This window comes from Drosophila serrata, unplaced genomic scaffold, assembly GCF_035046125.1.
Source record: "Drosophila serrata isolate PLE 108 unplaced genomic scaffold, ASM3504612v1 contig_347, whole genome shotgun sequence".
In the NCBI taxonomy this organism is placed as follows: domain Eukaryota; kingdom Metazoa; phylum Arthropoda; class Insecta; order Diptera; family Drosophilidae; genus Drosophila; species Drosophila serrata.
In genome coordinates, this window is record NW_028257245.1 from 3,095,346 (window position 1) to 3,110,773 (window position 15,428).

At 45.3% G+C, this 15,428-nt stretch overlaps 3 protein-coding genes across 52 annotated transcripts in view; 1 reads left to right on the top strand and 2 right to left on the bottom strand.

Annotated features, from left to right (window-relative positions):
- Positions 1-7,195, top strand: part of mim (missing-in-metastasis) — a 43,539-nt gene extending 36,344 nt beyond the window's left edge. For 7 of the 50 annotated variants that reach the window (XM_086838148.1, XM_086838154.1, XM_086838157.1 and 4 more), the window contains 6 exons: positions 2,613-2,731; positions 2,902-3,225; positions 3,387-3,581; positions 3,868-4,216; positions 6,077-6,228; positions 6,609-7,195. In XM_086838148.1, the coding sequence (XP_086694274.1) occupies positions 2,613-2,731; positions 2,902-3,225; positions 3,387-3,581; positions 3,868-4,216; positions 6,077-6,228; positions 6,609-6,716 (1,247 nt within the window). In that variant the 3' untranslated portion in view covers positions 6,717-7,195. Of the gene's footprint in view, positions 1-157; positions 1,892-2,612; positions 2,732-2,901; positions 3,226-3,386; positions 3,582-3,867; positions 5,366-6,076; positions 6,229-6,296; positions 6,425-6,608 lie in introns of those variants that run through there. The other 43 variants (XM_086838150.1, XM_086838156.1, XM_086838161.1 and 40 more) reach the window with 28 other exon arrangements.
- Positions 7,196-8,506: 1,311 nt separating this feature from the next.
- On the bottom strand, positions 8,507-9,732 carry LOC110189560 (deoxyribonuclease TATDN1). Its single transcript, XM_020959690.2, has 4 exons — positions 9,602-9,732; positions 9,360-9,539; positions 8,696-9,302; positions 8,507-8,640 (listed from the first exon to the last, which is right to left on the bottom strand). The coding sequence occupies exons 1-4, from the start codon at positions 9,636-9,638 to the stop codon at positions 8,526-8,528; spliced, it is 939 nt and encodes a 312-aa protein (XP_020815349.2). The 5' UTR covers positions 9,639-9,732; the 3' UTR covers positions 8,507-8,525.
- Positions 9,733-10,712: 980 nt separating this feature from the next.
- The window catches only part of LOC110189416 (GTP-binding protein Di-Ras2), a 33,619-nt gene continuing 28,903 nt past the window's right edge, over positions 10,713-15,428 (bottom strand). The window contains exons 6-7 of the mRNA XM_020959475.2: positions 14,020-14,149; positions 10,713-13,187 (exon numbers count right to left, since the gene is read on the bottom strand). Of these exons, the coding sequence (XP_020815134.1) occupies positions 13,112-13,187; positions 14,020-14,149 (206 nt within the window). The 3' untranslated portion in view covers positions 10,713-13,111. The remainder of the gene's footprint in view (positions 13,188-14,019; positions 14,150-15,428) is intronic.

The following is a 15,428-nucleotide window of genomic DNA, read 5'->3' on the forward strand; positions in this document are numbered from 1 at the left end:
TTCACCCTACCCCGATATCTTTGTCATCTGTAAACTATCCACAATCAACCAAATGCACAACAACAACAACAACCAACAACACACCATCTCCAAAATCGAATACCAACAACCAACCAACTACAATGCAACCATGACAAACCAATATATGATCTAACAGACAAGTCTTTCGAAGATTCAATACAAGCACTAAATAATTTAATTGGCGAACTAGACTCGTTCCAACGCGAGATCGATGAGGGCAAGGGCAAGCAGCAGCAGATGAGCAACATAAGCAACAACAATATGACAACGAGCAGCCAGAGCAGCAGCGACAACAACAACCTGCCCGCCGCCACCATCATTAGCACCACCACCACCACCACCAGTGGCCTCATCGAGCCGTGCGCCATCAGCAATCAGACAAACTCCAGCGGATGCGGCACGGACATATCGGACACCACCTCCGACGAACTGGCCGCGGACGGCGACGATGGTGATGCCAGGCGGCGGGATCTCGACCGGGACCGGGACCGGGACCTTCTGGGAGCCAGTGATTCGGAGTTGAGTCGCTGCTATGTGAGCGAGACGAGTTCGCTGACCGGCGGCCTGACGGCCGGGGGCTACGAGAACCCCACATTCGCGCACTTCGTGGCCAATGCGAACCGAGGCGAGGATGCCGTTTCACTGTCCTCGGACAGCGTCTGCCTGGGGCAGCCTCGGCACGCCTACGTGGACACCTGCAGTGACAGCGGCAGTGCCGTTGTGGTGATCTACGACCACCAGATTCCCATTACGCCGGACATCGAGTTCGTGAAGCAGAACTCGGAGATTGTCATGCTGCGCACCAAGGATCCGCAGCCACATTCGCTGCAGCTGCACGAGATGCGTGAGCTGCAGCAGTTGCCGGCCAATTTGGCCGGATCGCCGGACTCATCGCCGGACTCGGCCGGCGGCCAGGCCCCGCCGCCGCCGGCGACAGCAACTGTGGCGCCCGCCAAGCAGCGACTCTCTTCGTTTCGCGCCACCAGCGAGCAGCAATTGCAGCTCCTCGGACGCGGCAGTCCGCAAAGAGGTAAAGTCGCACCCACTGAGCAGGCACCACAGAGAGGGTCACAGAAACAGCCCTCCGCAGGGTCCCCGCTGACCCAGCACCAGTCCAGTGATACCAATGGCCACGGCCAGCAGCCTGTAGATCCTGCGAGACGGCAGTTGCCGCCCAAGCCGACCAGCTTAAGCCTTTTCAATGGCCCCCTCGCTCCCAGTGCGGGCGATAGGCCCCTGGTGCCCCGCAAATCGGACTTCAAGTCCGACTTAGATGCGAAAATTCGCAGGCAAAAGCAGAAGGTTCAACAGCAATTGCAGCAGCAACAGCAACAGCAACAGCAGCAGCAACAGGCGGCACAACAACAAAAGCTACACTCACCACAGTCGCCCCAAACCAGAAACTGTAATGTCACTAATAAACCAGCCAAAGCCAATGTTACAGCATCCGCACCTGCATCACCGGCATCCGCATCTGCATCAGTATCAGACCCGTATCCAAACCAGACTCATAGAATGCCAAACCAAAACCAGACGACGCCCACAATAATGGCAGAAGCCAACCCGTCATTGTTATCACCATCACCACCTCGCGGCCACTTGCCATTATCATCATCATCGTCGTCGTCATCGCAATCATTTCCATTGCCAGCAGCCACACTGTCATCACCATCATCAAACGCTCTGCCATCGATGTTGCCCGCCAGTGACCGACCACCACCGCCTCCCGCCCATCCATACACGTGCTCCAATGCCCCAGCCAATCCAATCCATCTCGCCAATAGCAATACCAATGCCAATGCCAATGCCAATGCCAATGCCAATGCCCATCTCAAGCCGTGCATTACGCCCCGGCCGGCCTCGTTGTCGGGTTCGTTCCTTTGATTTTTGATTTGATTTTTGATTTCGTCCATCCTTGGTTGTGTTTCTACTTCCCCTCGGCTTGTTTCCTTTTAAGACTTGATTTTGGCTTTGGTTTCTACTTGTTCTAAGCTCTCTTCGCCACTTTCTTACCTTTGCTTTACGTTTCGTCACATAAGTAACCCTTTTGCGATTGGAGTTGGTACTAAGCTCATATCAGAGACTACATAAATGAATAAGATGCATAACGCACATACATCTGAACGTGTCTTATACATTTGTATTCTCCTTACTCACACGATCATATGCACCAAATCATCATCCAAACAGACAAATCTAAAAGGATAAACTGCACGATATACTACCACTAACTGCCAATTGCTTATGCACTAAATAGAATCGAAAATGTTATATAATACTGTTGAATTCGCTTATACATATATTGGGAAATCATTTGCTGCAAATAGTTATTATTGTCCAAAATGTGAGAAAGAGCACTGCTTGCCTAGCCTTTCTCCACTCATCAGTTTCAGAACAAAGTCTGTCGGTCTAGACAGCTCCTAACTCTTCTTCGTCGCTTCACTAACTCAACTCAACTACTGGTATTACATGGTGTCCTGTGTTTTTTGTGTGTGCCAAGTGTATAAATCGATTAATTGTACATAACTGTGAATAACAGCAGAAGCATAGTTAATGCCAGCTAGCTAATTTGACTATTTCACCGTCCACAGGAGGAGCAGCCGGCGGTGGAGGTACGCGAATTGCACGGCGTTCGTCCATCAACCAGGCCAAGCCACCGCCGCCAGTAAGACGCAGCTCATCGGTGACACCCAGTCCCGCCTCAGTGGGGGTAAGTTTGTCCTACCACTATTTACTTACTATACTATCTATGCCTAAGTTATTCGCGTTAACTAAGCTAGTCGTTAAGGCGTCTCTGTCTCTACATTGGCCACAAACACAGTCCTTGGTTTCCTCTAAGCTTTTATTCTTTAACTTATGATTTAACTTAATGCAACGCAGCAACAGCACTTGAATCTGCAGCAGCAACACCAACAGCAGCAGCAGCATAACTACCACCTAAGCAGCTCCAGCGAGCACTTGCCACCACCACCGGCGTTTATGCTGGACGCCATGGCCGCCCACTCTATGCCCAACTCGCCGCCGCCAGCTGCGATGCCTAGCTCGACGCTGAAGGTGTCCGAGACGGTGAGAGCCCTGGCAGCCATGCGCCACCAACCGGCCTCGCCAGTGTCACTTAGACGCATGCAGCAACAGCAGCAGCAGCAGCAACAACATCTGCACCAGCAGCAATATCTGCAGCAGCAACAGCAACCTATATTGCAGGTGTGTGTCTAGGCCTGGACCCACCGCCTCTGTCGCCAATCTTAGAATTTCTTCTCTATAATTTTATAATTTCTTTTCATTTCAATTTGCATTTGCTTTGCCTTTGCTGCACACACACTCTGTATACACAACCACACAACCTCTTAACGCGCACCACAAAGTCCGTGCACAACTCCCCCCTGACCGATGATCTAAGCTATGACGCCTACTATGACTCCTACTTGGATCTGCACGCCTATGCTCAGCAGCAGCAGCAGCAACAGCAGCTTCACCATAGCCAACTGCAACCACACCATCAGAATCTGCAGCAGCCACTGCAGCCGCCTCTCTACCAAGCTCCGCCACCAGCCGATGCCGTAAGTGACCAGCCAGCAGTGGGCCAGCGTAACTAACTAACCAAGACTAACAGCAGGAGAAGCCGTTTGCAGGAGGGCCCAGCCGCTCGCCTCTCGCCACTTAACACCACTGTCCCCTGTCCCCATCATCCAGCTTAGTTGTAATGCCATATAGTCTTAGATTAGAGTAGCTTTTGTCGTGCTTCGGCAAATCCTTTAATTTGTGCCTCCTTTATTCTCTTCTCTCGTTTTTTCTCATGCCGCACTCCACTGAAACACACACATCACCACTGCCACCACACACCAGACGTTCCGCACTTCGTCACCAGCCGCTGGCGGAGGGGGCGGAGGCATATACGCCCAGCCCAAGCTGGTCAATAGCATGTCCAGCTTCCGCACCAGCAGCCCCAGTCCGAACGGACACGCTCACGCTCACCCACTGCCGCCGACGCAGCCCAAGGCGAACCCGAATCTAATTGCACAGCTCAATGCACGACTCAACAGCAAGCAGCAGCACCAGCCTGGGGTCGAGGGGATCTACGGCAACCAGCAGCAGCACCAGCAGCAGCAGCCGCCTGGTGGAGCAGGAGGAGAGTCGATCTATATGCGGAGTGGCTTGTCCATGTCGCAGCCGCAACAGCAGCAACACAATGACGGTAAATCAGAGCAAATGCAAATGCAGCAGCAGCCACAGCATAGAATTTACGCTAGTTTCGGCACATCATCATCTTCATCACCTTCATCGGCCAACAGCACCACTCAGTCGTCCTCCATTCTAACACCGGCCCCCTCATCTTTCAATGCATTGCCTCACTTTCCCCTATCTTCATCCACATCTTCGTTGCTCTCCAAAGTCAGCTCATTCTCGAACTCTTCTCCATCCGCATCCTCGTCACCGATGATGGCAGCGGCCTCAGCTGCGGCCAACTCCCATTATCAGCCACCTCAGCCGCCGACTGCGTCTTCCTCGGCAGCAGCAGCAGCAGCAGTCGCTAACAACAAAGATTTTGGCATCTACTCAAGTTCATTTAACAAAAATTCAGCAGCTGCGCCCTCGCCGAACATGCGACAGGCCCATCCACATCCGCATCAGCATCAACAGCAGCAGCACTATACTTGCCCGCCTCCATTGGAGGATCCTCCGCCGCCGCCCATCTACTCCGCCGGCTCTTCGGCCACAATGCCCAAGAAAATGGCCCGGCCCCATGTTGGTCAAAATGCGCCCCACTTGAGCGCATATGCAGCAGCCTCGGCGACGGCCACGCTGCCCAAGAACATGCTGCAGCAGCAACAGCGGCTACATCATCAGCAATATCAACAGCCGACAGGTATGGGCAACGGCACTGGTGGTCATGTTAGCAGTCAGCGTCCGCAGTTGCCGCTGCCCCAGCAAAAGCTGCGGGCTGCTCAGCAACAACATTTGGCGGAACAGCAGCAGTTGCAGCAGCAACATCAGCAGCAGCAGCAGCAACATCAACGACAGCCACCCATACCGTCGCGCCACTCGAGTGTGCAGCAAAAGATATTCGTCTCTACGAATCCATTCATACAGACGACGGCCGTCAAGTTTCACTCGCCCTCGGCCTCGCCCACTTGCGGCTCGCCAGTGACTGGATCTGGATCTGGGTCCTTGGCCAGCATTTACGCCACAACGGCGCGTGGCAGTCATGCCCAGCAGCAACACTATTATCGTGATGTCGCTGGTGGGGGCAATGGCAATGGCAGCAGCAACAGCAACGGCGGCGCTGCCTACTACAACCACAATGCCCATCATGCCCATGCCCATGTCCCGACACATCATCCAAGTAAGAGCGCGAGCTGGATATGATTGGTTTCGTTATGTTTCGGTTTGATTTGATTTCCTTTGGTTTCGTATTTGGTTTGATTGCAAGGAATGAGCCCGCTGTTCTGTATATATTTTTATGTTTGCCGATTATCGATTTCTTCTCAATTGGAACCAGTATCCAGCATTTTGTTTTGCCAAATTCCTGTTAGCATGCATGCTGCTTATGTTTGTTTAGTTTTGGTTTAATTAACCCAACTGCGAGTGTGTCAAGTGCGTGGATCCGATCGGCTCGATCCGATCGAAGTCAACTTTCTCATTTCAACTTTTCCCATCATCCATCATCATTAAGCGCCAACGAAGCACTTTGGGCAGCAGAACTTTGACCAACAACTTTATGACTTTTATTTTTTGCATTTTCCATTTAACCATCTTTATAAGTAGCACCGTCAAAGCAATCACTTGAAGAACACGATGCAAAGCGCACATACATTTAAATTGTTAATTCCCTCTTGCTTGGACAAAATTAAGAGCGTAAAAATAGTTAAAACAGAAAGCGCTTTCAGGTGTGCAAGCAAGGAAAAAGCAACACAATAATTGGAAAGGGAAATAATCGTTTGCGCTACCCATCTTGTTTTTATAAGGTTTTTGCCCCAACACAGTGGGGACACTCATTGATCAATCACATTTGCTTTCCACTTTCTTTTATGATGCACCCATCGCATATCCACAGACTATGCTACAAGCACAAATATCGAAAAGACTGGCAGCATTCGGGCCAAGACCAAGGCCGAATTCCTCGAGAATCTCAACGCGAAACTGGCCAAGCAGGGAATGTCTGGACGAGCATTTGCCGTGCGAAATCTCATCAACAGCAAGGCCCTGGTAAGTACTAGCTAGCTCACTCGACTCGATTAGCCAACGTCTTCTCAATGCTCCGTCATGGCAACTAGATGTATCAGAATCCGCAAAATCTCTCGCGACCCAGTGCACAATACCGTAGACCACCCACCTATCCCAGCACCACCACAACCACAGCCACCAATGCCACTTGCTGCGATGAGCAGTGCTAGGTGCGAAGGTATTTAGAGTTTCCTAGTTTCCTAGTCGTTCGTCTCGTTCGTTCTTGAAGCCTACTAAGCCAGAGCTGGCAGCTAATACACTCAGTGCCTCGTTTTACCAATTAACCCTGCTGATGATCTCTAACGATACACTCCTTCCACGAAAGCCTCTCTCTAATCCTATGTCTGATGTATGTATTTCAGCCGGACCCTCGCATCTGTCACGAGTCGCTAATGGATCAAATCAAGCGCGGCGCCACCTTGAAGCGTAACCAGAAGATCAACGATCGTAGCGCTCCAAAAATACATTAGGAACTAACCCTTAGCATATTTATTATCATCATTATTAACCTATGGAAGGTCATGAGGGCCGAGTTTGGTTTGAAACTGAAAACTCGTATACATAACATACGACCTAAATACATATGATAACAGCATATACAATATACGATATTTAACGAGCGAATTAAGCTTAACTCGAACTAATCAGTAATATACCTTTCTTAATATCCTGTATCCCAAAAATTAATGCGAAAGGCTCTCTTTGTTAAGTGAATCCAAAAGAAGAAGACAGTTGGTTAGCCCCCTTATGTTTATTTATACAACTCGAAACTCGTAACTCGAATTTATCTTTAGTGAACACGTCTGTTTAAAGATATATATATATATATATTATGTTTATGTATTTACCATATTTATAATTTCCCTTGTTTATGTACATACATATGGATATGATTTGAACAACCAATCGAAACTAATCTGACGCCTAATAAATGGAATTTATCTTACAACTTTTGAGTGCTTTTATTTGATTATCAATCTTTAGTTTTTCCCTATCGTCAACTGCAAGTCAATTGGAAAAGGTCTGAGCAGATATATGTATACACTATCTATTATATCAAGGAACGGAGTTAACGCATTTAAGGACACTTAAAATCTAACAGTATATCTTTACTATTAATCGGATCAGCTTTCGATAAAGAAAACCAATTACTGCCAAGCGGAAGGGGGAATTTTATAGAGATCAGCTGGCTTCCCCAGAATTTTTCGCATCCACGTAGAGTGCTATATGAACATGTTCATATCATAACATTTTCATTGGACTGAATCTTTTATTGTCATTTTAAATGCAACACCGAATAGACTAGATCCAGTTTTTCAATGTAAAATACATGCAACCAATATCATTTGCGTTCATATCAGATCACCGAAGATTTTATAACTAACTTTGTGGCATTTTCCTTTTAACTCTGACGTTAACATACCATAGTATTTTTTATCCTTAAGATCTCCACTTTTAATATCCGCAGGCGTACAACATATGCTAGAACCTAGGTAATAGTATTTCTAAATATTTACAAAATATTTTGTATATACGCTTTTTAAGGCTTCACCAATGATCGATCGATGAATATTGGCAAACACTCGTAACCAAAAATATGGCAATAACTAAGCTATGAAATTCGATTAGCGTTTAGAAGAGACTCCAGAGAATATACAAATTTGAGTCTAAACAAATACATATATTTTTTTGGGCGATCAAATCTCTTTATACACCACATAGCAGAGCGTAATCACAAAAGTTAATTACCGTAGCCGTACGTAACAATTATTTACACGTCTAAATGTTAATCTTAAAATGTTTCAGTGTATCCAACAAAAACTTATACTGAAGTAACCTAAAACCAATCAAAGTTGTAATGCGTATTTTTGAATTCATTTGCATTTAGACATGAAAAACAATACAAAATAAATGTAAACGCATTGAATGTAAAATAACGTCTTTTCATTATTTTTCAAATAGCTAAGAAGCCTCTCGTTGTCTTTTGTCACGCTGGTTCTAATCTCGTTGATTCTTCTCGTCGTCTGCATCGGCATGCACACATTTTCTTCATCTTTGAATTGTTGCTCGTCGTTTAGCTTTGTACTCTTCTTTATGGGAATCTGGCCGTCTATTAAAAAACTACGATTATCAAGGAATATATAGGAGCTTTTAAATATACATAAATAAGACCTAACTAGCTAGTTATGTTCTTATTGAAAATGTTCTTTCTACAGGACTATACAAGCTTTGAAGGAAACAAATGCAAAAGAGCTCGATGTACAAAAATGCAATTTTGTTTATTCTATTTTCTTTGATTTGCTAAAAAACAAGTCCAAAGTATTTTGGTAGTAAAGCTCGGCCAGCTTCTCTTTCGGCTCCTCTTTAATGCCGGCAATGGCCTCGAGAACTTGGCTGAAACGGAAAACAAACATTAAGAAATGTCACTATACTTGCTAGCTAAGCTTACCTGATCTGGCAGGGCTCGCAGCGTCCGTCTATCAAAGTGTCTGCGGTCCATTTTTCTTTTTTCTTAACGGTTGGAAACCGAGTGGCGACGTGCTTGTGTCCGGCATGGGAGGGACGGATTCCACACCACGGGCAGTCTGTTTCCAGCATAATGCGATCATTGGGCAGGTGCCGAACCACTTCGGCGTTTTCCGCCGTCTTTAGGGAGCAACCATTGAGGCCAATGTAAAGACCCCCGAATCCGAGGATGCTCTGGGCCTCCTCGAGAGTTCCCGTGAAACTGTGCACCACTCCGCCGCCGCATTGCCTCAGCTTATCCCGATTTCTCTCTAAAATGGACATGAAGTCTGCCGCAGCATTGCGCATGTGCAGGAAGAGAGGTAGTCCGAACTCGCCCGCCAGGCTCAGCTGCTTTTCGAAGTACAGGCGTTGTGTTTCCGCGTCGCAGAAGTGCAGCCGGTCGTAGTCTAGGCCACACTCACCGATGGCCAGCACCTTGCCGGGATTCTCCTCTATCTTCGAGCGCAACTGGTTGTAGTAGCCCTCTGGGTCAGGCAGAAACTCGCCGCAGCGCGTGGGATGTGTGCCCACAGTAGTAAACAGCCGCTCTGAAGACGAAAGCAGACGGTAAGATTAAAGTTTTATGCGATAAATGGTTTGCCTACCGTCTTTGCCGGCCAATTCCAAGGCCTCGTCCACATCCTTGAGGCAGCCGGCGGTTATGATGATCTTCTGCAGGCCCTGCTGCCAGGCGCGTGCCAGAACCACGTCCAGATCGGCCGCGTGCTTCTGGGAGTCGCCGTAGCGGCCCTGGAACATGGGATCCGTGAGGTTGGCCCCAATGTCTGTGAAACATATTGTCAATGGTTATTTGATTTCCACCTTTCAGTTCATTTCTTGATCAAACCAATGTATTTTAAAGCCATTCCAAAATATCGCCGCATCAGCTGTGTAGTAGGGTTGTTGAAAATATACAATAGTAGCAATATATCGATATTTAATGTGATATTTCATATTTTTATTATTGTTATTTATGATTCAAAAAGTAGCACCGATACGATAAGTTTTCTTCTATTTTATCCTCTGAAATGGCACTGTTTAATTAATACTTAATTACCTAATACTAATAATTATAATTAAAACCCCAAATACTTACTTTTTACTTCAACGGTAAAAAACCATTTGTCGCTGTTCTTTCCAGATGTTTAATCATTTCTGGATTGTTTGTCCACATGCGTATGTACACAATATATATATAATCGATATCATATATTTTAACTAAAAATTAATTTGTTGGCTATTTCTAGCTTAGCATGTTTATGATCTAAGTAGTTGCCAACACTGGCTACATTTCCGAAATACCCTAAAAATGCCTCCAGGAAACAGCTGCGCGTAACTTCTTTAGGGTATGCCAGATGTCGCCAGACAACTGGTCATGGCGCCGCTAGAGGGCGTTGAGTTGCTTGGTTCCGTTAAAACTTCAAAAATTTGTATTTTAAAAGTAAGCTCCTTTTAAGTCCTTAAAATGCAACGTGCCATACTTGCACTGTCCCTGAAATTAAATCGTTTCGCTTAAGCTCATTTAAGGCAGAATCAATGCCACAGTATATTGCATTCGGATTCGCGCATAATGCAGGCTAATTAGGCCGAGCGAGCAAAGCTGTTTATTGTTTGCAGCTGCCGCTAAATCGGCTCCCTCTGCCCCTGCATGCAAATTTCAAATCGTCGCTATCTCACGGCAGCTTTAAGCCGGCAATCGGCGTTCACGCAACTGTAGAATTCATAGGCGAACGCCATTTATACATATTTTCGAATGAAATTCCATTAGTTACTGTTAATGGATGCTGCGGTCGGTTTACTGGGCGCTGGCACTAGTTTTAATTGATTTAGTGGAAACTGCTGGCTCCTGGCTGCTGGTTCCTAGCTACAGCCTGCCGCATCCGATGCCCCCATGGAAACGGAATAGGAAATGGGAAATGGAAAGTGGGAATTAGAATGAAATTCATTATGCAACGGAATTAAACATTATACACTGATGCCTGGGACGCATTGTGGTTTATTTTAACTGGCTAATACAATTGTCAATAATTCAATTTGAATTGGAATTCAATTAGTTTACAAGTACATGACACACATACGCACACCTAGAGAGAGTTCATTTAGGTTTCTTTAGTTTTAGATTTAGTTATAGCTTCGGTAGCCGATTTCCACTTGTGTTTGCATTATTCGGTAGAACATTCGAATTGCGTAAATTACGTACACAAATATGTATTTCAAAATTGGGTAAATTGGATTAGTCAGCTGATATATGCTCGACTGCCACATCCTGCCTCGTCGCGCTGTCCTAGTCCTGTGTTCCCATCGGTTGCTGATATATTTATTTATATATGTATGTATGTGTATAAGTGGCGGTTAGTTGATAAGAGATCGAATACTTGTCGGGGAATTCAGATTTGTTGTCGATTAACTACACCTAGTAACAATGTATAAACGAATTATTTATAAAACAAACACCCAAACTTTTAAGTACGCTCTAGGGACTAAGTACATTAATGCGTAATTGTGTGTACATTATTATATAACATATTCTGCCTGGACGAAAGCAACAGGGCTGCCCCTCTCCCACTACTTTGTGGCAGGCAATTTCCATTTCTGTGTGGGTGTGTGTGTGTGTGTGAGTGTTTTTTGCATTCATTTTTTAGTTTGTTTCGTACGCCTAGGTGTACATATGCTATATTATTTAATCACAATTCACTTTGCATATGCCGTATTTCATTCATTTACAAATCCATTAGATATCTGCCGCCGCACTCGCCTCTAAATGTAGTCTTTTTCGAATAAATCTTACTTGCTAAGCACACTCAGAGTAAACAAACACAAAGGAATTCTTATCACACTCTGGCAAGGACTCGCACACGCTCGCCATTGCACCTCGTGTCGGGGCGGAGGAGAGAGGGTAGCTCGCATGCAAAAGATGCGTATTAAAACCAGATTTATCGATTATATTCTATCATACATACATAAATCTCCTAGCCCCGCTGAGTGTCCTGTGCACTGCGGCACTTTGATTTGGCAATTTAGCATAAGAAGTTCACCCTGTATTATCCTTGATAAGCATTCCGAGATTTGCTCCCGTGCCCGAACTCATCAAATTTATTTTACAATTACGCTTTTTGCATAGTAAATTGTTTTGTGCTCTCTGCTCTCCGCTAAAGTTTCCGTTATTTCACGTGGCTGCGCAGACAAAAAGGAGGTCGGGAGGGAATCGCGAAATTGCGTTACATCCCGACTCTTTTCTGAAGTGGAGCCAGTTTGGCTAAAAGCAAATACAAACGTGTTTTAGCCATCCATCAGGAGTATATATATATGTATATATTTGTATGGAAACGCTTTAATAATAACTACAGTGCCAGCTAACTGTGCAGATATATATTTATCTTATATAAATTGGCATTTCAGAGTTTACCTTAAAGCTACGCCAACCTATCATAACATTATGATAATCAATCAATGCAAAACGAATTAAACTTAGTCTGCCCTCAGATAACCCCTCAACACACAACAACAAACAACAACAACTGAGCCATTAATTTCTCATCAAAAAGGAACTCTATGATGGGCATTACGATGCCCAGAAATCTCGTCAGAAGAGTCCTCCATCCATCCCCTCACTTGTCTCTCTCATTTAAATTCAAATTCCGTTCGTATCCGTACACAAAGCCTAGACTAAAATGTATGAAATTTGTGGACAAAAATCGAAATGCTTAGTCGTACAAAGAGTAATTTTCAATTTAAATAAAACTGGTCCCCTTTAACCGCAGTGACCAAACCTGAAATCGATTTCCGCATATCCTTGGCAAGTCGGCTCAGTGTCGAATTAATCTCATAACCTGCCTGCCTCGATGACACTAGATATAATTTAAGCCGAATTATTCTTCAATCCTCTAATCTGGGATTTAATTTTGCAAAAATAAAGACTGTGACATTGAATCAAATAGAGAGGAGAATCATTTACAATTTGAGACAGATGATTCCCCAGTTATACATACATAAATATGCTATACGACTTTCGAACTTAAGGGCAGTGTCATCACGGCACTAGCTCCATTCCAGTTACTGGGAAAGCCTGCGAGTGGCTTAGTTTCGATATGGACACAGAGTAAATTATTAAACTTATTATCGAGTCGCTCATTCATCGTCAACAACTACGCTAAACTGGGCTCGTTTGCCCTTGAGCCAACCGGTTTCTGTGTGAGTTTTGTATTATCGGAATAATCAGCCCATTGCACCAAACATAAATAAGGGCCCCGCCACTTGTTTATGCACACTAATTTGCTGCCGCCTCTATTATTAATACATTTTGTGGCGAAATATAATAACACAATTAGGCGCTGCCGGCCAGAATAATGCGAGTGCATTACTGCACGTTGCAGTCGTCGGATGCGTTGTTGATTTGCTGCTTGGTCTTGCGGGAGGCGCGGCGTATGAGCGATCTGCAATGGAAGTGAAACGTTGGTGAGCGAGTGAGCAGAACAGGAAACGGAAAGGGAACAGGAACAGGAACAGGAAAAGGAGGCGGATGTTAGCGGGGGTTCCAGACGACTGGGTCGGCTTGCGGATGTGCGTGTTGTAAGCGTGTACACAGCCAAAAAGTGCAACAACCATGTGTATTTCAGAACATCGCCAGGTTTACGAATGCTCTTAAATTTTCTTAATCTTATAATAATGTATAAAACTTGTAGGAACTGTGCTCAAAATTATAAAAACTTCAATTTAACTGGGCGCAATGCAGAAGAAAATGTTGTCAATTTCAATTGCAATTGTTGAGCAACACCTTTTTTTACTATCAATAAAAAATGTTGATTTTTGAGAAGTTGAACATGCACTTAAACTTGACTTTATAAGTCACCCCTCTTGTTATTCAATATTACTAAAATTTTAGTTACTTTAAAGGAAAATTCCTAAGAATATATGGGTTTTATATTTTTAGTCTGCATGCAATAGATATGAATATTGTCACCATAATTTGATTGCTCTTGAATTCTTTGAGATCCGCAGATTCACAAGGATGATGGCTAAATCGGCTCGGCTGTTGATAATTATGAAGACTATATACTCTACTGTATCCAACCTATTTTTTTTTACAAATAAATGATGGAGTAAAATAATTAAAGTCTTATCTTCTTTAGTTTTTAATTGGAACTTACTCACTGGATTGTTTTCAAAAATTAAAAATAAATTATAAATATAAACCAAAGGCGATGTACTGAAATTCATAGGGTTTTTTCCCGGGTGTAGGTGTGATCAGGCGCGTGTTGAACTCACCTGGAACGCGGCTTCAGCTTGGCCTCCGCACTGGTGCTGGCCACATCGACGGCGTCCACCAGGCTGGAACACTTCTTGTCACCGCTGCCGCCGGCTCCACCGAGAGCCGGGCTGTTCATGCGATTTTTATCTGCAACAAATAGATAATAATGCGTCACTAATTAGTATCCACGAGTGCATTTAACGGCCGTCGAGCACCGGCACAAAGGGAATGCGCGATTTCGGGAAGCTGTGCTAGCAGCGAACTGCCAATGCAGGGGAAAATCCAATTTCCCAAACGACGGTGGAGGCGTCCTTGTCCGTTGCCGCAGCAACTGGCATACCCGGACTGCCAGTGCAGCCGCCGTGCGCTTTCGTAATTAACTTATGAGCGAAACACACACAAAGAGCCGGGGAGGGAGTTGCATCACATTCGCAAAGTTACCGCTCGAAATGGGTTTTTTTACAGCCGGCTGCACAGTCAAAGTTCATCTCAAGATAAGAGGTCTCAACAGCAGAACCCAATTTCCCCTTCCCCCCGTCCAGCTTGAGTATCTGCCACGCATCTGCCACCAATGGGGCAAATGGGGTAGATGGGGCTTCTCAAAGGAATAACCCCTGATGGTTGAGATGGCTAAGGTACTATTTTTATGAAGGAACTTTATTACCCGGAAAATCAGTTATCAAGTGCAGATTTAATTAAATTGCAAGGCTTGGGCCAAATATTTACAGTCAATGCAATCTTTTTCCCACAAAAACAATGCACACACAATTTCTTATCCTATCATTGTAAAATTTAATGTATGAAAATAAGATTTCCAATCAATCTCTTTTGAAAGGAGGCCAAGACTGACAATGTAGCTCTCACCAATTAAGTAAGCCATGTCAATGAAGTCGTTAACTTTCTGGCAATCCTCAATCAGCCAGCTTAGCCTGCCAACGAGAGTGTTAAAAGCACACAAAAGGTGTTCGCAGCAAGATGTTTGCCAGTTTGCCAGTTGCCAGTAAACAAACAAGGCCTTTTTGTTCTCCCGGAGCGGGCCATAAAGCCGCAAACAAAGGAGGGGCTTACAATGGGCGGGAAAACAATCGTTGGCCAGACGGACGGACGGACGGTACCGGCATTAGGAGCCACAAAGACAAAGGGAAAGCCAAAGCGTAAGCCAAGTCAGTTCAGTTATTAAAGTTTACAGCTTAGCGGCGAAAATGTGTCTGTGTCGCTGTGTGGCCAAATGATCCGAGCAAACAGAATTATTGAGCACGCCAGCACTTTATGACCAGTCAGCCTGCCATCCAGGCTGCCGACGGAGTGTTGCATACTTCTGGGTGTCGGCGGTGTCAAGTGCAAACAAAATGGCCGCCAAGCGCCATTGTTGTCAAAAAAAGGCGCCGAGCAGCGGGGGAACTCGCACTGCGACTGCCGCTGACAG

Excerpts from the sequence above, each read along its gene's own strand:
- LOC110189560 (XM_020959690.2), bottom strand. The coding sequence starts at position 9,638 with ATGCGGCGATATTTTGGAATGGCTTTAAAATACATTG. Across the intron at positions 9,303-9,359 it reads GGAATTGGCCGGCAAAGACG|AGCGGCTGTTTACTACTGTG; the intron begins GTAGGCAAACCA and ends TTTCGTCTTCAG. Across the intron at positions 8,641-8,695 it reads TGCGAGCCCTGCCAGATCAG|CCAAGTTCTCGAGGCCATTG; the intron begins GTAAGCTTAGCT and ends TTTCCGTTTCAG.